The 27,747-nt window shown below is 35.1% G+C and overlaps 1 protein-coding gene across 1 annotated transcript in view; it reads right to left on the reverse strand.

Moving 5' to 3' along the window:
- Positions 1-27,747, reverse strand: part of SLC26A7 (solute carrier family 26 member 7) — a 208,020-nt gene that overhangs the window by 109,924 nt on the left and 70,349 nt on the right. Inside the window, exon 4 of the mRNA XM_024115908.3 lies at positions 485-649. Coding sequence (XP_023971676.1) covers positions 485-649 — 165 coding nt within the window. The remainder of the gene's footprint in view (positions 1-484; positions 650-27,747) is intronic.

The following is a 27,747-nucleotide window of genomic DNA, read 5'->3' on the forward strand; positions in this document are numbered from 1 at the left end:
GTTGAAACTGGACACATGTTCCTCTCTCACGTTCAAGTGACTTTTAATAACTGATTATCTGCTATTGGGACTCCAGACCCCAATTTTGACCAAGACTCTGATTTGATCTATACCAGGGTTCACAATATGGAAAGAATGTGGTAAGGTGTACTGTTGTTACACTGGGCCACAAGCCTGGTAGATGGCTTCCATTACAAGTTAGCAACATATCTGGTCACAGAAAAATTCAAGCTATTTTTTTCCAACCATGTTCCCAAATTATACCGTATTTAATTGTTTATTACAAAGAATTGCTCCCCAAATTAGTAGGTTTTACTAATTAAACTAGTTTCATACCCTTAATCACATTACAAATATCCTAAAAGATTTTATATAAGCCCAAGTTGCTTTAAAATAGAAAAATCTCAGGATTGTAATTAACCAAATTTTACTATGTGAAACACACACCCAAAATATATGAACAAAGACATGCAGAAAAACTCACATAAAAGAATCCAAGTGGTCCAGATATATATGGCATTTTCATTCCCAAGAGATATTTGACTTGTGAAGTCACGACATGGGTGGCAGCCCCAGTTGTCATCGCACTGATCACAGGCTCTGTAAGCAGGAATGTGGCACTACCCAGTTGTAGCACAAACATGGCCACCTAAGAGGACAAAGGAATATGAAACTTCCCAAGCTTCCTAGAAGGATTAATATCTGACACATTTTCATTTTCAATAAACAGACATAGGGACCTGATGTGAAATGTGCTCCTTAAATTTTATATATTCAATAGCTTGAGTTTTCTTGAGAGCATTACTAGTTTCCAACATTTCCCAGATGTTTTTGGGTACAATTACAAGTGCTTCAGTTAAAGTTAACACAGTTTTTTTCTGAATATTGACTATTTTTCTCTTTTCCTAATAATATATGTTACAAAGAAGGAAATATGTTCAAATCAGTTAATATATGGGGTTCTGTGGGGAAAAATAAAATTTGCATTATCATATCTATAATTTTTTTTAATCCAAAGGACATGATTCACTACTTTATACCCAGTAGGCTTAAAACTTCAAAAGCATTGAGGAGAAAAAGCCATTTCTTGAGTTTCTGCCAGGTTCTGAGAAATGGAAACCTACTGTTTTGACTAGATACTCCATCAAGTAGCTGTAAAGGGCAAATATTAATAGGAAAACATCAGGACTTATGTGTATATAGAGAAGAGCAAAAGACAGAAATAGGTTAAAGGAATATGTCTTAAGAAACCCAGGAATCAGTAGGAAAGTCATTCTCCTTAAACTTTTCCATTCTGCTCCTAGTATCATGCTCCATTGCAAAACTATTTCATGGCCAGACAAAATAATCTCATCTGAATAGAAGCTGTGCATTGAGCTCTGCTGGGCAAAAGATGGCAGCAAAAATCAATTCTCTTTTCTCTACTAACTACTAACATTGCAATGATTAGTGCAAAGAAAGAACTTTTAGGAGATGGCCCACTTTGACTGAATGTAAACTCAGTCATAGAGATTTGTTGTTTTGAAAGTAACATTAAATTACATTCATGAGTATCCACACTGGAAAATGAACACAAAGTGGGTCATGCCGATATATCCTCTTAATGTGTTAATTATAATATTTAGGTCAGGTTTTAAATTCTTGTTGGAAAATAAGATTAACTATTAAAGAAATCAAAGGAAAGAATAGCAATGAGATCTCCTTCTATCAAGAGGTCACAGTGATAAAAATGAGAAGTATAAAGTGCTAAGTACCACCAGAGCATACAATGCAAAATATATCATTTCCATCTTATCACAATGTCCCTTGGCCAAAAGCAGTAATACTCTAATACTCTAATACTGTAAACTTGTATTAGGGTGGAGTTTTCTGGGTTCAAATCTGAAAACTTAAGTTCTGATTCTGGCTCTACCACATCCTAGTTTTTGTGACTATAGAAAATCTGTTAAAAATTTCCAAGCCTCATGATCTATAAATAATTAGAATGATATCTGCCCTATTGATATTGCAGAATTGTTGTAAAATGAATGTGAAATAACATATGAAAGAGCTTTGAAACCTGTAAAATGTGCAACATATGCGAGGTACCTTGAATGTCATAAGGTGCCGTATATATTTACCCAGCATGGAAAACTAGCACGGAGATTTCAAAATGTAGAAAAGGTCACACCATATTTTCCATTTCTGGAGAACATGAACAAATTTATCAGTGCAGAAAGAAATGTATTTGAACTGTTTGCATCTATGTGTCAGTTTGTCAAATAGAAATGTCCCAAGGGAATTATCCAATCAATCAATAGTATAGGTACAGTTGGAACACACTGATTCATAGTCTGTTGATCTTCATCCTGAAAACAAAATTAGTTAAGAAAAATATTGAAACAATTTTTCCCAAGTATCTTTCTACTAGTTAGTTGCAAATTATGACACTAACTCTTAAAGGCCATGAGGATGAAATTAGCATATTATTGGGGTAAGCTGAACTCCAGAGAGTTGGATTTTCATTTCAGCTAAATGCTGTATACAAGCAATCCAAATCTTTGAAATTGTGAAACCTGTTTGCACATATGGAATTTTATGCATATATGGAATGTTAGAAAGTTCTTATCTGTATGCCAAGAAATCTTATTTTCATTTATTTTGAGAAGCAAACTCCTTTGGGAGGTCTCGTATAGATCATCACCATTTTACTTTCTGGTTTTTATTTGTTTCCTACCCAGCATCTACTTAAAAGTGTTAATGATTTCTCATGCCTGAGAAACAAACATCACCTAACCAGAAGTGATACACCAACAACTTCCAGCTAACCACCATCTTCTAGTAGCAACTTCTTTGTCATTTCCACAACCTGAAAGTTACAAATGGAAGGGTATGGGAAAAGTTCAAGATATAAAAAGAGTTCAGCCCTTTCAAATGTTCAAAATATATGTACCTAACTTACAATATAAATCAAAAAGGTGAAGTATCCTCCTTTAAAACTTATCCAAAGACTCAAAGTATTTTTGTAATATTCTACTCATACACAGTTTTATACTTTAAAAAAAAATCTTCCCAGCAACGAATAAATTCCTACAATGGAGAATTCTTGACTTTGAAAGTTCAACAAGCCCCTTAAGACCTCATTTTTGATACAAAATATTGTGTATGTGAAGGATGATTGCAAACATGAGAGATTTAGCTAAAGATAAATTACTTTCTTCTGGATGGCAACATTCTCCATAACCCAAAACAATGGCAGACATTTTTAGAAGGAAAAAGAGGAAGAGGAGTGGGGGAGGGATAGGACAAGGAGGAGAAAGAGAAGAAGGAGAAATTTAAAAACTCCCCTTCCCCCAGCACCCAAATTTCAACAGTTTATTCACATCAAAATTAGGGATCTAGCATACAGAGGCTGAGGTACACAGGTTGAAGGCAGCAAGTGCCTGTGCAACACAGGCTTTGTAAGAGGTGCCCACAGATGGATCTGTTGTTTCCAAGATTTTTCTGGAATTTAAGTATGTAAAATGATGATCCTTCTAGAATATTTCGCTTGGAGGCCTAGTGTTTAAATTTTATGCCAATGTTAAACAATTTTTAAGCTAATGACTTAATAAAGCGCTACATCAACGCCTTTCACTAATAATAAGAATGATGATAATTCTAATCTGGCTAGCCAATTCCCAAAACTTGCCCATGAAACATTTTATGAGAAAATAAATTTCTTACAATATATTTCAGCTGTTTGTAGTAATGTTGATGTTCTGGGCTAATGCTGAAAACCTCTGACACACATTATCAAGGTTCACTAGCATGATACTATTTGGTAATGCTTTTATAAACACCATATGTTCTACATAAATTGAATGTATGTCAGATTTCAGGCCATTTCTTGCAACTGGCCTTCAAGTAGTGAAAAAAGAAAAGAATGCATAGCAAATAACTATACTACCCAAGTGGATGGAATATTGCATGCATTTCAGGTTTTGTCAGTTTGTCTTCAATCTGGCTCTCGCATTATACCAAATCACTTATTTGTTTGTTCAGTGAATATTTATTGAATACCTACTAGGGGCAAGGCACAACACTGTTGCAGAATACAGAGATAAAGATATAGCTCACACTTTGAGAGACCTTATAAAGTGAGATGAAATGCTGATGTTGGGAGCAGGGAATGTTAACCAGGAGCATAAAGAACTGTAATGTAGGTGTTAATAGGAAGGTAAGGTCTAAGAAGCTGTTTGAGTGGGAGCTAAAACCCTAGAAGCCCTTTGTTCTCTACTGAGTATCGTATGCAGGTTTGGGGGAGAGAGCTAAATTGCTCATGATAATAGGAGAACAACTGAGTACTGTGTAGGAATATGGCATAAAAAACCTCTGTGTGACAAGAGAACATGAGAAAAATAAATGTCAGATGGATACCTATGAGGTTATGTGCTGTGGAATACAGAATATAAAGCCCTTCTCCATACTATTCAGTAATAAAAAGGAATGGTCTATCAAGCCATGCAAAGACATGGATGAATCTTAAATGAATATTGTAAGCAAATGAAGACAGTCTGGAAAGGCCACATACTGCATGATTCCATTTATATGACATTCTAGAAAAGGCAAAACTATAGAGACATTAAGCAGATCAGTAGTTGCCAGGGGCTTAGGTGTTGGAAAGTATGTAAAAGGTGAAACATAGGGAACTTTTTAGGTTGGTGAAACTATTCTGTATGACACTATAATGGTGTATATATGACATTAAGCATTTGTCAAAACCCATGAACCTTAATCTGTGCAAATATTTAGAAAATCATTTGGAGGTCAGAAGACACCAGGATGGAATGCAGAATGTGACAAAGAATCTAACTGATGACCAATGCTTCATTTACTCTCTATATATGTTTTGCCTTTTCTACAGTGTCATTTAAATGGACTCATACAATATACAGATTTTTCAGACTTGCTAAATGTATGAACAAACCTCACTGAAAGGAATGCAGAAAATGTGCTCATGTGAATAACTCTGGAAATTGGTAAATATTGTAAAACCAAAGCCAAAAAAGAAACACTGTACTTGAGTTGATAAAGTTATTTCCCATGGGAGTAGAGGTTAACAATTCTGAAACCACTATAAATATATACTGGAATTGAAAAATCAAGTAAAGGGATGGTAGACAGTGGGAGCCAGGTTTCTCACTATTGCATAAGTTATAGACAAGCAAGGAGAGAAGGCTAGAATGATCCGTATGGGAGGGATAAAAGTTGCAGACATCAGAAGGAAACCATGTTTGGTTTAACACAGATATAGATGGATACATTTAGAAATATATAGGTATGTTTACATACTTTTGTTGATATACAGGCATATAGGTCCTTGCTGTGTCAGCTGAAATGGCTTAGAAGCCAACTACACCCCTGTGGCACACCTCGCACCCAGATCTTAATCTCTAATACCATTGTCCAATGAAAGAAACCAGATCTCCTTAGAAAAATGGCTGATTCTAGGACTAGGGTAGGAAATATATACTATGAGCCTGGATCATCTTGTAGTGCCAGAAAGTGAAAAAGAACTCCAAAATTAAATAACAAACAAACAAATAAATAAGTGGGAGTATATTAAGGAGGGACATAGAAGCCAACTGATAAAAAGTTCCCAATGTTCAAAGCTAGAACAATCTGAAGAACAACATAAAGTAGTACTGAATTATAACCCAAAGGATTAAATAAATATGCTTGAATCCATACTGATATAAATGATTGATTAAATTTTAAAATGGGAGAGTTGGAAAACTACTGTTCAGAAGAATTCTAGTAATTTACTTAGATAATCCCCACTCTTTATCTTAACTCTCCTTTAACATAACTCTCACATGTTAAGAGTGGGTTATGCATATTGACTTCTTTCCAAAAAATGCAGCATGGAAAAGTGGAAAATAGAGTAACTTAGAGAAACCTAACAAACTAACACTAGTTCAACCAGGTGATCCAAGTTAACATTAAAAGTGATAAGTAATGTTGATAGTCTATACTGTTAATAAGATGTGATGAGAATATCACTCTGTCTCTCTCATTTTCCTCCCAAAAACCCACAACCCCAGTTTAATCATAAGAAAAACATCGGACAAATCCCAATTGAGGGACATTCTAGAGAATACTGACCAGTAGTCCTCACAACTGTCAAGATCATCAAACACAAGAAAAGTCTCAGACATTTTCACAGTTAAGAGGAGCCTACCGGGAGACAAGACAACCAAATGTAATGTGGTATACCAGATGGGATCCTGGAACAAAAAAGAATATTAGGTAAAATTTAAGGAAATCTGATTACCATATATGGACTTTACTTAACAGCAATGTATCAATCTGATTCATTAGTTGTGACTAATACACCATGCTAATGTAGATATTAATAATAGAGGAAACTGTGGGTGGGTGGGTGGGGTATGTGGCAACTGTGTGTACTATCCTTGCAACTTTACTGAAAATCAAAAATTACTCTAAATCAAGGTTTGTTTTAAAAAAAAAAAGAAAAAAGAAAACCTCCTCTACCTCTCTCACAGAAACTTCAGGTAAGTCTACATTTCTCCAACATGCATGTGTTGTTTAATATGAATTCCTGAGTTCTGCATACATGGGGACAGGGGAAAAGAGGGACTCTAGAAGCTTCAGGCAGCTGGGTTTCAGAGGCATGATATGTGTAAATAACCACACCAAGACAAGTCTGCACATATATAAAAGAGAGGAATAGAAAACGTGCCCCTAGTTTTCAGAAGGAGAATGAAATACTGCTGGACAGGGATAAAATTACATCTTGACACTTAAGGAATCCAAGAAGAAAAAAGTTATCAGAAAGCATTTCAGAAAGAGGGAAGAATATGAGTATAAAGCAGGACAGCATGGGATATGCTCAGAAGACACAGTGTTGTTAGTTTAGAAGAACAACTAGCCAAAAGGGAGTAATAAAAAATAAAGCAAGACATTTTGAAGTCAAAGTATAGAGCACCTTAAAAGTAGTGAAAATAGAGTTTTCCAGGTGTGAGGGACATCACTCTTCCATACATTTATTAAACACTTAATTTTGCAAACAAGTGTGGCTCAAAACACTGGCTCAAAAATCAGAGCTGTGCTTTGATAGGATCAATCTGATGATAAAATGTGAAACAACTAGCTGGTTTAAAATGTTAGTATGAGAAGAGTAGCAAGAGGAAAAAGGACAAAAGCAGCTAAACTGGACATAGCAGGAATGGAGAACAGATATGAGACAAATATTGGATTATCCAGTAGGCAGACTTATCATATGCTTAGAAAACAAACACAAATTATTTTTATTTGATTTTTTATTGTGGAATATATCAGAAATTCACAAGGCTTAAGAATTATTTTATTTGGAATTGCATGTTTGAAGGCAGCCTCATAATATTTTCAGTTCTCAGACTTTTCTAGAAAAAAAGCCTCTAAAGCAAGAGGCAGTGAGAATCAGAACTGCTAGGGAGGGACAACAATTTGACTCTTCTGCCTTCCATTCTGCCCTAGATAAAGAAAACGACAAAGTTTTAAAATGGGATGATTGGAGCATGATATTATTAGCCTTGGTGTGTGCATGTGTCTTCTTGTGGGGGATGGAGGGAGAAAATGATAAATTAGAAAAGGTAAAAATAAAATCTCAATTTAATTTTGGTTATTTGACATAGTGATACTGCTAGCATTAAATTGATCTTATTCTTATACAAGTTATTCAACTCATGTTTATTCTGTACCAGCTGTTAGAATTATAGAGCTCGACAGTCTCTGTTCTATAGAAACTAACAGTCCAGAGAGACATTCAAGATGGCGGAAGAGTAAGACGTGGAAATAACCTTCCTTCACACAAATACATCAGAAATACATGTACATGTGGAACACTCCTACAGAACATATACTGATGCTGGCAGAAGACCTCAGACTTCCCAAAAGGCAAGAAACTCCTCACATACCTGGGTAGGGCAAAAGAAAATGAAAAAACAGAGACAAAAGAATAGTGATGGGACCTGTACCACTGGGAGGGAGCTGTGAAGGAGGAAAAGTTTCCACACACTAGGAAGCCCATACACTGAGATGGGAGATGGCGAGGGAGAAGCTTCGGAGCCACGTAGGAGAGCACAGCAACAGGGGTGCAGAGAGCAAAGCAGAGAGATTCCCACACAGAGGATCAGTGCCGACCAGCACTCACCAGCCTGAGAACCTTGTCTGCTCACCTGCTAGCCGGGACAGGTGGGGGCTGGGAGCTGAGGCTCAGCCTTTGGAGGTCAGATCCCAGGGAAAGGACTGGGGTTGGCTGCATGAACACAGCCAGAAGGGGACTAGTGAACCACAGCTAGCCGGGACAGAGTCCGGGAAAACGTATGGACGTGCCTAAGAGGCAAGAGACCATTGTTTCGGGGTGCACGAGGAGAGAGGATTCAGAGCACTGCCTAAAGAAGCTCCAGAGAGAGGCGCAAGTGGCGGCTATCAGTGCAGACACAAGAGACGGGCATGAAATGCTAAGGCTGCTTCTGCAACCACCAAGAAGCCTGTGTGCAAGCACAGGTCACTATCCACACCTCCCATCCCAGGAGCCTATGGAGCCCGCCACTGCCAGAGTCCCATGATCCAGGGACAAATTCCTCGGGAGAACACACAGCACACCTCAGGCTGTTGCAACGTCACACCAGTCTCTGCCACCACAGGCTTGCCGCATATTCTGTAACCCTCACTACCCACCGCCTAAGTGAGCCAGAGCCCCCTAATCAGCAGCTCCTTTAACTCCATCCTGTTTGAGTGAAGAACAGATGCCCTCAGGCAACCTACACGCAGAAGCAAGGCCAAATCCAAAGCTGAACCTCAGGAGCTGTGTGAACAAAGATCTCTACCAACAGCCTCAGGAGCAGCAGATTAAATCTCCACAATCAACTTCATGTCCCTGCATCTGTGGAATAACTGAATACACAATGAATCATGCCAAACTTGAGGTGGTGGATTTTGGGAGCAATGATATATATATTTTTTTCATTTTTCTCTTCTTGTGAATGTGTATGTATATGCTTCTTCATGCGATTTTGTCTGTACAGCTTTGCTTTTACCATTTGTCCTAGGGTTCTATCTGTCCTTTTTTTTTTTTAGTATAGTTTTTAGCACTTGTTATCATTGCTGGACTTATTTTTTGGTTTGGTTTCTCTCTTTTTCTTTTTCTTTTTTAATTACTTTATTATTTTTTATTTTTAATAATTATTTATTATTTAAATAATTTTATTTATTTTTCTTCCTTTCTTTCATTTTTTTTCTCCCTTTTCTTCTGAGCCATGTGGCTGAGAGGGTCTCGGTGCTCTGGCCAAGTGTCAGGCCTGTGCATCTGAGGTGGGAGAGCTGAGTTCAGGACACTGGTCCACCAGAGACCTCCTGGCTGCACGTAATATCAAATGGTGAAAGCTCTCCAAGAGATCTCCATCTCAAGGCTAAGACCCAGCTCCACTGAACGACTAGCAAGCTACAGTGCTGGACAACCTATGCCAAAAAACTAGCAAGACAGGAAGACAATGCCACCCATTAGCAGAGAAGTTGCCTAAAATCATAACAAGATCAGAGACAGCCCAAAACATACCACCAGATGTGGTCCTGCCCACCAGACAGAAAAGATACAGCCTCATCCACCAGAACACAGGTACCAGTCTCCTCCACCAGGAAGCCTACACAACCCACTGAACCAGCATTAGCTACTGGAGCAGACACCAAAAACAACGGGAACTATGAACATGCAGCCTGGAAAAGGAAATCCCAAACACGGTAAGTTAAGCAAAATGAGAAGACAGAGAAACACACAGCAGATGAAGGAGCAAGGTAAAAACACAACAGACCAAAAAAATGAAGAGGAAATAGGCAGTCTACCTGAAAAACAATTCAGAGTAATGATGGTAGAGATATCCAAAATCTTGGAAATAGAATGGAGAAAATATAAGAAACATTTAACAAGGACCACTTAAAGGCATTATAATGGAAAACTTCACTAATATGGGAAAGGAAATAGTCAGTCAAGAACAGTAGGCTCAGTGAGTCCCATACAGGATAAATCCAAGGAGAAACAAGCCAAGACACATATTAATCAAACTATCAAAAATTAAAATTAAATATAGAGAAAAAAATATTAAAAGCAGCAAGGGAAAAAACAAGAAGTAACATACAAGGGAATCCCCATAAGGTTAATAGCTGATCTTTCAGGAGAAACTCTGCAAGGCAGAAGGGAGTGGCTGGGCATATTTAAAATGATGAAAGGAAAAGAAGTACAACCAACATTACTCTAAACAGCAAGGAGCTCATTCAGATTTGACAGACAAATTAAAACCTTTACAGACGAGCAAAAGCTAAGAGAATTCAGCACCACCAAACCAGCTTTATAACAAATGATAAATGAACTTCTCTAGGCAGGAAACACAAGAGAAGGAAAAGACCTACAAAATCAATCCCCCAAAAATTCAGAAAATGGTAATAGGAACATACATATTGATAACTACCTTAAATGTAAATGGATGAAATGCTTCAACCACAAAACATAGACTGGCTGAATGGATACAAATGAAAGGCCCGTATATATAAGAAGTAACATACAAGGGAATCCCCATAAGGTTAATAGCTGATCTTTCAGCAGAAACTCTGCAAGGCAGAAGGGAGTGGCTGGGCATATTTAAAATGATGAAAGGAAAAGAAGTACAACCAACATTACTCTAAACAGCAAGGAGCTCATTCAGATTTGACAGACAAATTAAAACCTTTACAGACGAGCAAAAGCTAAGAGAATTCAGCACCACCAAAAATGATAGTAAAGATGATCCAAAAGCTTCTATATAGAATGGAGAAAATACAAGAAACGCTTAACAAAGACCTAGAAGAACTAAAGAGCAAACAAACAATGATGAACAATACAATAAAGGAAATTAAAAATTATCTAGAAGGAAACAATAGCAGAATAAGTGAGGCAGAAGAACAGATAAGTGACCTGGAAGATAAAATAGTGGAAATAATAACCTCAGAGAAGAATAAAGAAAAAAGAATGATAAGAATTGAGGACAGTCTCAGAGACCTCTGGGACAACATTCAATGCATCAACATTTGAATTATAGGGGTCCCAGAAGAAGAAGAGAAAAAGAAAGGCACTGAGAAAATACTTAAAGGCATTATAATGGAAAACTTCACTAATAAGGGAAAGGAAATAGTCAGTCAAGAACAGTAGGCTCAGTGAGTCCCATACAGGATAAATCCAAGGAGAAACAAGCCAAGACACATATTAATCAAACTATCAAAAATTAAAATTAAATATAGAGAAAAAAATATTAAAAGCAGCAAGGGAAAAAACAAGAAGTAACATACAAGGGAATCCCCATAAGGTTAATAGCTGATCTTTCAGCAGAAACTCTGCAAGGCAGAAGGGAGTGGCTGGGCATATTTAAAATGATGAAAGGAAAAGAAGTACAACCAACATTACTCTAAACAGCAAGGAGCTCATTCAGATTTGACAGACAAATTAAAACCTTTACAGACGAGCAAAAGCTAAGAGAATTCAGCACCACCAAACCAGCTTTATAACAAATGATAAATGAACTTCTCTAGGCAGGAAACACAAGAGAAGGAAAAGACCTACAAAATCAATCCCCCAAAAATTCAGAAAATGGTAATAGGAACATACATATTGATAACTACCTTAAATGTAAATGGATGAAATGCTTCAACCACAAAACATAGACTGGCTGAATGGATACAAATGAAAGGCCCGTATATATGCTGTCTACAAGAGACCCACTTCAGACCTAGGGACACATACATCCTGAAAGTGAGGGGATGAAAAAAGATATTCTATGCAGATGGTAATCAAACGAAAACTAGAGTAGCAATTCTCATATCAGACAAAATACATTTTAAAATAAAGACTATTACAAGAGACAAAGAAGGGCACTACATAATGATCAAGGGATCAATCCAAGAAGAAGATATAACAATTGTAAATATTTATGCACCCAACATAGGAGCACCTCAATACATAAGGCAAATGCTAAGAGACCTAAAGGGGAAATCGACAGTAACAAAATCATAGTATAGGGAATTTTAACCCCTCACTTTCACCAATGGACAGATCATCCAAAATGAAAATAAATAAAGAAACAGCTTAAAATGATACATTAAACAAGATGGACTTAATTGACAATTATAGGACATTCCATCCAAAAACAACAGAATACACTTTCTTCTCAAGTGCTCATGGAACACTCTCCAGGATAGATCATATCTTGGGTCACAAATCAAGCCTTGGTAAATTTAAGATAATCGAAATCATATCAATTACCTTTTCTGACCACAATGCTATGAGACTACATATGAATTACAGGGAAAAAAAATCTGTAAAAAATACAAATGCATGGAGGCTAAACAATACACTACCTAATAACCAAAAGAAGTGAAGGAAACAATAGCAAAGATCAATAAAACTAAAAGCTGGTTCTTTGAGCAGATAAACAAAAGTGATAAACCGTTAGCCAGAATCATCAAGAAAAAATGGGAGAAGACTCAAATCAATAGAATTAGAAATGAAAAAGGAGAAGTAACAACTGACACTGCAGAAATACAAAGGATCATGAGAGATTATTACAAGCAACTATATGCCAGTAAAATGGATAACCTGGAAGAAATGGACAAGTTATTAGAAAAGCACAACCTTCTGAGACTGAATCAGGAAGAAATAGAAAGTATAAACATACAAATCACAAGCACTTAAATTGAGACTGTGATTTAAAAACTTCCAACAAAAGCCCAGGACCAGACTGCTTCTCAGGCGAATTTATCAAACATTTAGAGAAGAGCTAACACCTATCCTTCTCAAAATCTTCCAAAATATAGCAGAGGGTGGGAAACTCCCAAACTCATACTATGAGGCTACCATCACCCTGATATCAAAACCAGACAAAGATGTCACAAAGAAAGGAAACTACAGGCTGACATCACTGATGAACATAGATGTAAAAATCTTCAAAAAAATACCAGCAAACAGCACATTAAAATGATCATACATCACAATCAAGTGGAGTTTACCCCAGAAATGCAAGGATTCTTCAATATACACAAATCAATCAACGTGATATACCACATTAAAAAATTGAAGGATAAAACCATATGATCATCTCAATAGATGGAGAAAAAGCTTTCAACAAAATTCAACACCTATTTATGATAAATACCCTCCAGAAAGCAGGCATAGAGGGAACCTACCTCAACGTAATAAAGGACATATATGACAAACCCACAGCCAACATCTTTTTCAATGGTGCAAAACTGAAAGCACTCCCTCTAAGATCAGGAACAAGACAAGGGTTCCCCTCTCACCACTATTATTCAACATAGTTTTTGAAGTTTTAACCACAGCAATCACAGAAGTAAAAGGAATCTGAATTGGAAAAGAGGTAAAGCTGTCACTGTTTGCAGGTAAAATTATACTCTACATACAGAATCCTAAAGGCTCTACCAGAAAACTACCAGAGCTAATCAATGAATTTGGTAAAGTATCAGGATACAAAATTAATGCACAGGAATCTCTTGCTTTCCTATACACTAATGATGAAAAATCTGAAAGAGAAATTAAGGAAACACTCCCATTTACCATTGTAACAAAAAGAATAAAATACCTAGGAATAAACCTATCTAAGGAGACAAAAGACCTGTATGCAGACAGCTCTAAGACACTGATGAAAGAATTTAAAGATGATACAAACAGATGGAGAGATATATCATGTTCTTGGATTGGAAGAATCAACATTGTGAAAATGACTATACTACCCAAAGCCATCTACAGATTCAATTCCATCCCTATCAAATTACCACTGGCATTTTTCACAGAACTAGAACAAAAACTTTCCAAATTTTTTTGGAAAGTGGAAACACAAGAGACACCAAATAGCCAAAGCAATCATGAGAAAGAAAAATGGAGCTGGAGGAATCAGGCTCCCTGACTTCAGACTATATTACAAAGCTACAGTAATCAAGACAGTATGGTATTGGCACAAAAACAGAAATCTAGATCAATGGAACAGAATAAAAAGGCCAGAGATAAACCCACACACATATGGTCACCTTATTTTTGACAAAGGAGGCAAGAATATACAATGGAGAAAGACAGCCTCTTCAATAAGTGGTGCTGGGAAAACTGGACCGCTACATGTAAAAGAATGAAGTTAGTACACTCTCTAATGCCATACACAAAAATAAACTCAAAATGGATTAAAGACCTTAATATAAGGCCAGACAGTATAAAACTCTTAGAGGAAAACCTAGGCAGAACTCTCTATGACCTAAATCACAGCAAGATCCTTTTTGACCCACCTCCTAGAGAAATGGAAATAAAAACACAAAAAAACAAATGGGACCTAATGAAACTTAAATGCTTTTGCACAGCAAAAGAAACCATAAACAGGATGAAAAGACAACCCTCAGAATGGGAGAAAATATTTGCAAATGAAGCAACTAACAAAGGATTAATCTCCAAAATTTACAAGCAGTTCCTGCAGCTTAATATCAAAAAAACAAACAACCCAAACCGAAAATGGGCAGAAACCCTAAATAAACATTTTTCCAGAGAAGATTTACAGATTGCCAATAAACACATGAAATAATGCTCAACATCACTAATCATTAGAGAAATACAAATCAAAACTACAATGTGGTATCACCTCACACCTGTCAGAATGGCCATCATCAAAAAATCTACAAATGATAAATGCTGGAGAGGGTTTGGAGAAAAGGGAACCATCTTCCACTGTTGGTGGGAATGTAAATTGATACAGCCACTATGGAGAACAGTAAGGAAGTGCCTTAAAAAAACTAAAAAATAGAACTACCATATGACCCAGCATTCCTACTACTTGGCATATACCCTGAGAAAGCCATAATTCAAAAAGAGTCATGTACCACAGTGTTCATTGTAGCTCTATTTACAATAGCCAACTGTACGCTAACACTTATATATGGAATAAAAAAAAAAGATTATGAAGAACCTATGGGCAGTACAGGAATAAAGATGCTGACGTAGAGAATGGACTTGAGGACATGGGGAGGGTGAAGGGTAACCTGGGACGAAATCAGAGAGTGGCATGGACTTATATATACTACCAATTGTAAAATAGATAGGTAGTGGGATGCAGCTGCTTAGCACAGGGAGGTCAGCACAGTGCTATTCGACCATGTAGAGGGGAAGGTGGGAGGGAGATGCAAGAGGGAGGAGATATGGTGATATATGTATATGTATAGCTGATTCACTTTGTCATAAAGCAGAAACTAACACACCATTGTAAAGCAATTATTCTCCAATAAAGATGTTAAAAGAAAAAGAATTGGTATTTTTAGCTATTGATTCTAAAAAAAAAGAAAAGAAACTAACAGTCCAGAAAGGAAGGTAAATACATGGAAAATATTTTCTGGTAGATTGAGAAGTCCTATAATGTAAGTTATGAGCAATGTCTCATAGAGGAAATAAGGATAATCACTTAAAACCATATTCAGAGATATCAGTGAAGGTTTGTCTGAGATGATTATATTTAAGCTGAGCCCTGAATGACATACAAGTGTTGTCATATAAATGGTGTTAGAAAGGACCTTGAAGGTCTCAAGAATGGCAGGTACACAGTTGTACAGCCAAGTCCATTGCCCTACCAGGCAAGTCATGCCTAGCACACAGGCTGCTGCTACTCTTAAGGAGATAAAACGTTGGAGAGAACTAGCACAATGCCTGGCTGGAGCAGGTGCTGGATTGAATTTCCTTGCTTACTTTCTCAGTATTAGTTTAAAAAGCTGTGTAGCATAGCACTTAAGAGACTGTATACTTGAGTCCAACTCCTACCTGCCAATTCCTAACTATGAGATTCTAAATAAGTCACTTAACTTTCAATATGTTCATCAGTATATTGGGAAGTATAATATTATTTATTTCATAAAATGCTGATGGAGATCAAATATATGAATACATGCAGTAAGCTTAGAACAGAGTTTGGCACATAGTAGGATAATAAATATTATTACTGTTTTTAATATGAGGAATTTTCAATCTATAATTTTAAGGACGTTATAATCCTAAATTTATTAAGTGAATTGCTTCTTAGATTTGCCAGGTACAAACACAGCTGGAAAGATTAGAGTAAACAGAGTAATGACTTCCTGTCTGTAATGGTTGTGAAATAGTAAAACATCATCAAAAGGGACTTTAGATTGTCTTCCCAGCATTACAAAAGAATAAATTCAATTTTTCTGGAAGGAGTAAGAATGATGTGTTGAATAAGCAGGTTAAATGAGTTAACGTCTTAAATCATTTCTATACTCATGATCCTATTATTTAGAAAATGCAAAAAAAAATTTATTACAAAATCAAAAGTAAATGGAAAATCTCTTATTTGGTCTGCAGCTGGTTTTTATCATTTGTGAAGATGTAAGACTATGTGTTTCCAGAATGTACCAGTATGATAATAAAAGGCTCTGTCACTAAACACCCACACCTATGCCACTCCATGCTTGTGCAACTGTTGAGCAAAGAAGCCGTATATCCCCACATCCTCCAGGGCAGAAATCTTGTCCTGTGGTTGCTTCAGAGAAGTAAACTTGGGGAAATTTCCAAAGGTAAATGGATGGGGGACAATCCAAGACTCCTCTAATTTCTTGGAAAAAGGAATGGGCAAAGTGCCCATTATGGAGAATAATAAGAGCTACGGGGAAAAGAAAACAATGGTTTTTAAAGTGCCATAATTTTTAATGAGTGTTTGTTTCCCCAACAAAAATACTTATTGATAATGTCATTTTAAATGGTTCCACTTTGCCTTGAAATTAACACCTCATTGCTATAAGCAAGCAATCAATTCCTCTCTTGTCTGCTACCATTTTTTGGCTAGAAAAGTTTTCCTTGTTTTGAAAAGTAACAATAATAGTGTAAACTTACATCAGTAACATTAGCGTTTCTTTGTAAAATGAGACATTTAATGTATCTTATAAATAGATGACAGAAATGGAAATAAAAATATTCCCAGAGCAGTCAGTTCAGTCACAATCAGATAGTGCATGAGTTTTACTCACAGAGGTCCCTACTGTGTTACAAAACCATTACAATAAAACTAGAAAATCAACAACAATAAAGTTATGCAAAGGGAAAGAAACCAGACAAAAATAATACAATAGATACATTTTTATAAATCTCTAGAAGATATAAATTAATCTATAGTGCTTAGTGGTTGATGAGAAGGGGGTTTCCTAAAGGAGTGAGAAGAAGGTCCAGTGTCAGGGGAATAATTTAAGGGAGTGACAGATATTTTCATTATATTGATTGTTGTGATGGTTTCATGGGTATATCCATATGTCAAAACTTACTCCAAATATGTGGAATTTATACTTTGATAAAGATGTTTTTAAAGAGCCCATAATGTAATCTACAACATAGAAACTTATCACATTACATCACTGTGGTGTAAAAGTACACTTTATACTAGGAACATAAAAGAAATAGTAAGGGAGAAGAGAAATAGGAATGATTTATTTTACATGAATGACAATGAATGAGAGGTATTTGAATGCATTATGACTCACAGTTACCTAAAAGGTGATCAAACCACTACAAGGCAACATCTGTTTATTTTGATGAAGGCAACCTACAGTAATGAATGCACCATTTTTAATACAAGAAAGATCAAGTAGACAAAAATAATAATATTATTAAAGACATAACAACATAATCAGTAAGGTAGAACTTCTAGCTAGACATTGAGACACTTTTTCCCCCAAGTGCTCATGAAACATTCACAAAAATTTATTATATATTAGGTTATAAGGAAAATGTTAGTAAATTAGAAAATGTAGTGCTAGTACAAACAATAATCTCTGACCACAATGCAACAACAGTAGAAATTATAGACAAAATTGAAAAAAAAAAAAAGCCTCATTCATTTGGAAACGTAAAACCCTTTTCCTAAATAATTGTTGGGTGAAAGGAGAAATATGAACTGAAATACAAAATTTCTAAAAAATATCAGTATTGAAACACAATAATAATCTACAGAAAATAGTTCAAGCGATGAGCATAGGAAAATTCATAGTCCTAAATGTTTTTATAAATAAAAAAATTTTGTTATAATAAATAAATTCAATTCCTGGCTCAAAAACTAGAAAAATAATAAACTAAAAAAATAGCAAAAGGAAGGAAATAATAAAGATAAAAGCAGAGATACCAATAGAAAAAAAAGATCTAATATTTCAAAATCCTGTTATTTAAAAAAATAATTAACAAAATAGACAAACCACCAGCTAACTTGTTCATGAAAAAAGGATAAAAGCACAAATATAAAAATAAGAAATGACAAAGGGGAAAAAAGATTAAAATAAGAGATTATTTAAAAATCATAAGAAATTAAAGACCTACATACAAATGAATTTGAAAAGCTACACAAAAAGGATAATTTTCTACAGAAATTTTCTAGTAAAATTCCAATTGCCAAATTTGACAAATTAGAGATAGAATGCTTAAACTGATTAGTTTTTGTAGAAGAAATAGAGTACATTATCAAAGTCACCCCAAACAGCACCAGGGATCAAATTATTTCAATGGGAGATTCTTTAAAGGAGGATTCTACAAAACCTTCAAAGACTAGATGTTCCAAAAGTGTGATACATTGCTTAAGAGCATTGGAAAAGAATGTTAAGAAGAAAGAAAATCATTGATAACTAGATCTGATAAAGATAGTACAAAAATGAAAACTATACGCCAATACCACTGAAGAAGAATAATTCAAAAGTACTAAATAAAAATTCAATAAACAGAACCCAAACCACAATAAGAATAAAATAGAGGTGTGGCCAAGATGGCGGAGTAGGAAAACCCTGAACTCACCTCCTCCTATGGGCACACTAATATTACAACTATTTACAGAGCAACTATCTATGAGAACAACCTGAAGTGTAGCAGAAATGATGTTCCACAAACAGAGATATAAAAAGGAAACCACAATGAGATGGGTAGAAGGGACAGAGACGCAGTACAGTCAGGAACCACACCCTAGGTAGGCAACTCACGAATGGGAGGACAATCACAATTGCATGGGTTCTCCCCAAGAAGTGATGGGTCCTAGTCACACATCAGGTTCCCAAGCCTGGGTGTTCTACGCCAAGAAAATGAGCTCCCATAATGTCTGGCTTTAAAGACCAGGAGGACTTGCATACAGGAGAGCCCAGAGAGCTGTAGGAGCAGAAACTCTCTTCTTAAAGAGTGTTTGTGAAGTCTCACATGTTCCAAGTCCCAGCATGAAGGCAGTGGTTTAAAATGAGCCTGGGTCAGATCCAACTGCTGATCTTTGAAAGTCTCCTAGAGATGCAGGAGGTAACTGGGGACACAGATGCTGGGGTCAGCCATTTTTTGGAGCTTGTTCTACCACAAGGACACTGGTGCTAGCAAGTGACATTTTGAAATCCTCTCTCTAGTCTATTAGTCCTGAGGGCATACTTATCCATGAGTGGGCCAGCACCATCCTGGGCCCACGACAGCTAGCCACCTGGGGATGCAGCCCTGCCCAACTGTGATACTGAACCATCCCAGGATCTCCCAAACTTCATGGCCAGCTATCCCACAACCACTACATGAAGCAGGTTCTTAAAACAGGCCAGTGGCTAGGCCCACATATGACATAAAAGGGCCCACACAGCCCATATAGGAGGAAACCTTATCATATATATAGCTCTGGTGACCAGAGAGGAGTGTGCTGCTGAGCCCCACATGAAGTCTCCTACATAGTAACTTCTCTAAGATACAGAAACATAACTGACTTAATAGATAGAAAGAAACACAGAGATTTGGGCAAAATGAGGAGACAGAAGAGTATGTTCCAAATAAAGGAGTAAGAAAAAAGCCCAGAAAAAGAACTAAACAAAGTGGAGATAAGCAATCACTTGACAAAGAGTTCAAGTTAATGATCATAAACATGCTCAATGACCTTAGGAGAAGAATGGATAAACACAGTCAGAATTTTAACAAAGAGTTGGAAAATATAAAGTTAACCAAAGAGAGATGAAAAATAAAATTAATTAAAAATACACTAAAAAAAAAAAATCAACAATATTAGATGGTACCAAAGAAACGAATCAGTGAACTGGAAGACAGGTTAGGAGAAATCACTCAAGCCAGACAGAGAAAAGAAAAAAGGGAATTTTAAAATAAGGATAGTTGAAGAGACCCCTGAGACAACATTGGGACAACATCAAGCAAAGTAACATTAGCATTATAGGGATTCCAGAAGAATAGAGAGAGAAAGGGGCAGAGAACTTATTTGAAGAAATAAATAAATTAGAAAATTTCCTAATCTGGTAAAGGAAACAGAAATCCAGGTCCATGAAGCACAGAGAGCTCCAAACAAGATGAACCCTAAGAGGTTCACACTAAAACACATTATAATTAAAATGTCAAAACTTAAAGAAAGAATTTTAAAAGCAGCAAGAGAAAAGCAACTAGTTATATACAAGGGAACTCCCATAGAGCTATCAGCTGACTTTTCAGCAGAAATTTTACAGTCCAGAAGGTAGTGGCATGACATATTCAAAATAATGAAAGGAAAAAAATCTATGACCAAGAAAACTTTATCCACCAAGGATATTTTTCAGATTTGAAGGAGAGGTGAAGGGTTTTACAGACAAGCAAAAGCTAAAAGAGTTCAGTACCATTAAACTGGCTTTAAAAGAAATGATAAAGAGACTTCTCTAAGTGGAAAAGAGAAGACCACAACTAGAACTAAGAAAATCACAAAAGTCAAATCTTATTGGTAAAGATAAACATATAGTAAAGACAGCAGATCAACCACTTATGAAGCTATCAGAAAGGTTAAAAGACAAAAGTAGTAAAATCCTCTATATTCACAATAAGTAGTTGAGAGATACACAAAACAAAAATATGCAAAATAAGATTTCAAAGAACTTAAGTGTGGGGAGGATGAGTAAAAATGCAAGGTTCTTCAAATGCATTTGAACTTAAGAGATCATCAATTTGTTACATATGAACCTCATGGTAACCACAAAACAAAAACTTATAATATATACACACAATAAAGGAAAAAGGAATCCAAGAATAACACTAAATATAGTCATCAAATAACAAGGGAAGAGAGCAAAAGAAGAATAAAGAAACAAAAAACAACTACAAAAATAATCAGAAAACAATTAACAAAATTGCAAAAAGTAGATAACTATCAATAATTATTTTAAGTTAATACACTAAATGCTGCAGTCAAAAATCCACTTCACAGAGTGGCTGAATGGGTTAAAAAAAACAAGACTCATATATATGCTGCCTACAAAAGACTCATTTCAGAAATAAAGACACCCACAAACTGAAAGTGAGGAAATGAAATGAGGAAATGAAAGTAAGCAAATGAAAACAAAAAGAAAGGTGAGGTAGCAATATTTATATGAGACAAAATAGACTTTAAAACAAAGACTGTAATAAGACACAAAGAAGGAAATTACATAATGACAAAGGGATCAATCCAACAAGAAGATATAACAACTTTAAATATATATACACTTAACATAGAAGCACCTAAATACATAAAGCAAACATTAACAGAAATAAAGAGAGAAATTAACAATAACTCAATAATAGTGAGAAAATTTAACAACCCACTTACATCAATAGACAGATCATTCAAACAGAAAATCAGTAAGGAAAACTGGCCTTAGATGACACATTAGACCAAATAAACTTAATAGATACATAAAGAACAGTCCTCCCAAAAGCAACAGCATATACATTCTTTTCAAGTGCACATGGAACATTCTCCAGAATAGATCACATGCTAGACCACAAAACATGTCTCACTAAACTTAAGAAGATTGAAATCATATCAAACAGCTTTTCTGGCCACAATGGCGTGAGACCAGAAATCAACAAGAAAAATAATGCAAAACCACAAACACGTGGAGGCTAAACAATATGCTACTAAAAAACCAACTGATCACTGAGAAAATAAGAGGCAACCAAAAAATACCTGGACATAAAAAGGAAAAACAATGATCCAAAATCCATGGAATACCACAAAAGTAACTTTAAGAGGGAAGTTTATAGTGATAAAATCCTACCTCAGGAAACAAGGAAAATCTCAAAAACAATCTAATCTACACATAAAGGAAGTAGAAAAAGAAGAACAAACAAAACTCAAAGTTAGTAGAAAGGAAAAAATTCATAAAGATCAGAGCAGAAATAAATGAAACAAGATAAACAAAATTGGGACAAACCTTTAGCCAAATTCACCAAGAAAAAAAGAAAGAGGGCCTAAATAAATAAAATAAATAGAAATAAAAGAGAAGATACAACCAACACCACAGAAATACAAGAGGTCATAGGAAATTACTATGAACAATTATATGCCCATAAAATGGACAACCTAGAAGAAATCAATAAATTCTCAAAAAGTTCAATCTACCAACTCTGAATCAGGAAGAAATATAAAATATGAACTGACCAATTACCAATAATGAAATTGAATCAGTAATTAAAACAAACAAACAAGTAAAAGTCCAGGATCAGACAGCTTCATAGGTGAAGTTTACAAAACATTTAAAGAAGAGTTAACACCTATCCTTCCCAAACTATTCCAAAAATCTGTAGAGGAAGGAACACCTCAAAACTCATTCTATGAGGTCAGCCTTACCCTGATACAAAAACTAGGCAAAGACACCACAAAAAGGAAATTACAGGACAGTATCACTGATTAAAAATGATGTAAAAATTCTCAACAAAATAATAGCAAACCAAAATCAACAATACAGTAAAAGGAGCATACACTATGATCAAGTGGGATTTAACCCATGGATATAAGGATGGCTCAATAGCCACAAATCAATCAATGTGATACACCACATTAACAAAATGAAGAATAAAAATCATATGATCATCTCAATAGATGCAGAAAAAGCTTTTCACAAAATTCAACATCCATTTGTAAAAATCTCAACAAACTGGGTATAAAGGGAACATACTTCAACATAAAAAAGACCATATACACCCCACAGCTGACATCATACTCAATGGTGAAAAGCTAAAAGCATTTACTATAAGATCAGAAATAATACATGGATACCTACTGTTGCCACTATTATTCAACATAGTATTGGAAGTTCTAGCAACAGCAATTAGACAAGAAAAAGAAGTAAATAAAATCCAAATTATAAAGGAAGAATTTGCAAATGACATGATACTGTGTATAGAAAATCCTAAAGACACCACCAAAAACTATTAGAACTAATATAGAAATTCAGTAAAGTTACAGGATAGAAAATTAATATACAGAAACCTGCTGTTTGTATACACTAACAATAAACAATCAGAAAGAGAAATTAAGAAACCAATCCCATTTACAATTGCATCAAAAAAGAATAAAGTACCTAAGAGTATATCTAACCAAGGTGGTAAAAGAACTGTCCCCTGAAAACTATAAGACTGATGAATGAAATTGAAGATGACACACACACAAAAAATTGTAAAGATAATACTGTACTCATAGATTGGAAGAATTAATATTGTTAAAATGATCAGACTACCAAAGGCAATCTACAAATTCCATCTTTATCAAAGAATCAATGGCATTTTTCATAGACCTAGAACAAGTAATTCTAAAATTTGTATGGAAACACAAAAGACCCAGAATAGCCAAAAAATCTTGAGAAAGAAGAAGAAAGCTGGAGGTATCACGCTGACAGATTTCAAACTATATTACAAAGCTGTAATAATCAAAACAGTATTGTACTGGCACAAAAATGACACATATAGATCAATGAAACAGAATAGAGAACCCAAGACCTCACACTTATATGATCAAGTAATCTACAATGAAGGAAGGAAGACTATATAATGGGGAAAAGATAGACTCTTCAATAATGATGTTGGGAAAATTGAACAGCTAAATACAAAAGAATCAAACTAGACTATTTTCTCACATTATATACAAAAACAAACTCAAAATGGTTTAAAGATTCAAATGTAAGACCTGAAACTATAAAACTCCTAGAAGAGAACATAGGTAGTACATTCTTTTTTTTTTTTTTTTTTTTTTTTTGTGGTATGCGGGCCTCCCTCTGTTGTGGCCTCTCCCGTTGCGGAGCACAGGCTCCGGACGCGCAGGCCCAGCGGCCATGGCTCAGGGGCCCAGCCACTCCGCGGCATGTGGGATCCTCCCAGACCAGGGCGCGAACCCGGTTCCCCTGCATCGGCAGGCGGACGCGCAACCACTGCGCCACCAGGGAAGCCCTAGGTAGTACATTCTTTGACATCAGCCTTAGCAATATTTTTTTGGATGTCTCCTCAGGCAACGGAAATAAAACCAAAAATAAACAAATGGAACTACCCCAAATTAAAAAGCTTTTGTATAGCGAAGGAAACTATCAACAAAGCAAAAAGGAAGCCTACTGATGGGAGAAGATATTTGCAAATATATGTCTGATAAGGGGTTTATATCCAAAACATATAAAGAACTCATACAACTCAATATCGATAAACAAACAACCCAACTAAAAAATGGGCGGAGGACCCAAAATGGCATTTTTCCGAAGAAGACAAACAGATGTCCAACAGACACATGAAAAGATGCTCAACATCACTTATAATCAGGAAAATGCAAATCAAAACTACAATGAGATACCACCTCACACATGTCATAATGGCTATCATCAAAAAGACAACAAATAACAAGTGTTGGCCAAGGTGTGAAGAAAAGGGAATCCTCATGAAATGTTGGTGGGAATATAAATTGGTGCAGCTACTATAGAAAACATTATGGAGGGTCCCCCCCCAAATTAAAAATATAATTACCATTTGATCCCGTAATTTCACTTCTGAGTATTCACTTGAAGAAAACAAAAACACTAATGCAAAAAGATATATTCACTCTAATGTTCATTGCCACATTATTTGAAATAGCTAAGATATGGAAGCAACCTAAGTGTCCATCAACAGATGAATGGATAAAGAAGATCTGGTAGGTATATACAATGGAATATTACTCAGCCACAAAAGAGAATGAAATCTTGCCACTTGTAACAACATGAATGGATCTAGAGGGTTTATGCTAAGTGAAATAAGTCAGACAGAGAAAGACAAATACCTCATGATCTCACTTATATGTGGAGTCTAAAAAGCAAAACAAAGAAAACAAAATAAAAACAGACTTATAGATACAGAGAGCATATGGGTAGTTGCCAGAGGAAGGCAGGGTGGGAGGTAGGGAGCGAAAGAGTTTCAGGTGATTAAGAGGTACAAACCTCCAGTTATATAATAAATAAGTCACAGGGATGTGATATACAGTGTAAGTAATATGGTCAATAATACTGAAATAACTTTCCATGGGACAAATGGACTAGACTAATCATGATGATCATTTCATAATGTATACATATGTCAAATCATTATACAATACAACTGAAACTAATTTAATATTGTACGTGAACTATATTTCAATTTAAAAAAAGAATAAAATACACCATGATCAAGTGGTAGTTATTTGAGCAATATAATGTTAGTTCAATAATAGGGAATCCATTCATATACCACATAATAGATTTAAGAAGAAAAAAATCACATACTTGTCTCTATATATGCTGAAAAAGCCTATAACAATATTCAACTCTTTTTTGGATTTCTATTCAAAATACAAAATTATAAAACAATAAATAATTTCTTAACATAATAACATATATAGACTTTATTTTTAAGGCCAGCATCTTAATTGAGATGCTAATGGCATTTTCAGTAAGCTTAAGAAAGACAAGAATGCCCACTGTTTCCACTATTATTTAACATTATAATAGAGGTATCACTTAATGCAATTGGACAAGAGAAATCACAAATTATATGAATTTGTAAAGAAGTAAAAATATCTCTAGAAAATACTAGAGAATCAATGAACAATAAAATGAATTTAAATGATGAACTCAGTAAGGTATAAAGATATATATAAAAATCAATAGCTTTCATAGACACAAACAATAACTAACTAGATGGCATAATGATAAAGAAAGCCTCATTTGTAGTAACAACAAAGATGGTTAAATACATAGGAATAAACTTGACAAAAATGTGCAAAACCTATGAGAGGAAACACTCCTGAAAGACACAGAATTATGGTTGAACAAAAGGTAAGACATCCCTGTTATTGGATAGGACAACTCAACATCATAAATATGTCAGTTTAACACAATACCAATAAAAATATCAACAAACTTTTTTATGGAACTAGACAAGGTGATGCTAAAGTTTATAAGGAGAAACAAATGTATAGGAATAGCAGGAGCATACTAAGAAATAAAAACTACAAAGGTGGATTACTGCTGCAAGATATTAAACCATACTATAAGTCTCCATCTCTAAAACAGGGTGGTACTGCCACGAGGATTTTATGTATAGACTAATAGAATAGAATAGAAAGTCCTGAGCTAGATCTAAATAAATATGGATATAATGAAGGTTGCGTCTTAAAACATGGAAACAAAGATGAGCTTCTTAATAAATGTTGCTGGCATAACTGGCAAGCCATGTAGAAAAAAGATAAAGTTAGATCCATATCTCATGCCACACACAAGAATAAACTCCACACTGATCATGAAAGTAAATGTAAAAGAAAAATTATATATAAACGAAAATAATTTAATAAATTAATGTTGAAAAATATGGTGAATTCCTCTGTAAACTCAGTATAGGAAAAAGATTTCTAATGCTGACTCAAAATCTGGGGGCAAAAAAAGAAAGAATTCATCAATTTGACTACATAAATTTTTTTAATGGCATGGTAAAATAAAGTTAAAGAAGAACTGTCAAATTAGAAGAAAACATTTGCAGCATATATCACAGATAAAGGACTAATATCCATAATACATAAAGAACCCATAAAATTTGAGAGGTAAAGGACCAAAAGTGTGATAGAAAAATAGGAAACATATATGAACAGACAATTCACAAAACTGATATAAATAGTCTTAAACATATGAAAAAATGTCAAACCTCTCATAATTTAAGAAACACAAATTACCCTTGTAATATAATTTCTCACCTACCTGATTGGTTAAAATTGAAAAGTCTCGCAACACATTCTGTTGGTGAGGCTGAGGGAACTCTCATATATTTCCATGGGAATGCAAACTGCTACAACTCCTTTGGAAGGGAATTTGACAATATCTAACAAATGTACATATGCACTGACTTTTTGGATCCAGGAATTCCATTCTAAGACTTCACATTGAACAGATACCATTAACATTATGAAAATTCATGTGCACATACATAGCAGCATTGTTTACAATTGAAAAATATTGGAATCAACCAAAATGCTCAAATATAGATGTGTTGAATCACTATGATATATCCACATAATTAAGTACTATGCAGCAATAAAAAAGCATGAAGGACCTTTCTATGAGCTGACATGGAATGATTTCTAGGATATATTGTAAAATAAAGTAAAATACAAAAGAATACTACCTTTCATATGACAAAGTGTGGCAAATAAGAAAATAAACATGTATCTTCTCATTGTGCAATAAGAAAAACTAGAAGTAGTTTTGGGAATGAATGAATGAATGAGATGGGTTACCCCCAGAAGGTGAGACTAGGATAGAAATGATGAGGATATGGGGGTGAAGTGTGAGGAGACTGAAATTCTATGAGTGTGTCTTCTTTTAAAATGTCCTCTTGATATAATCATAATTAAAATCAACAAATGTCAGACTCAA

Source organism: Physeter macrocephalus, chromosome 15, assembly GCF_002837175.3.
Source record: "Physeter macrocephalus isolate SW-GA chromosome 15, ASM283717v5, whole genome shotgun sequence".
NCBI lineage: Eukaryota > Metazoa > Chordata > Mammalia > Artiodactyla > Physeteridae > Physeter > Physeter macrocephalus.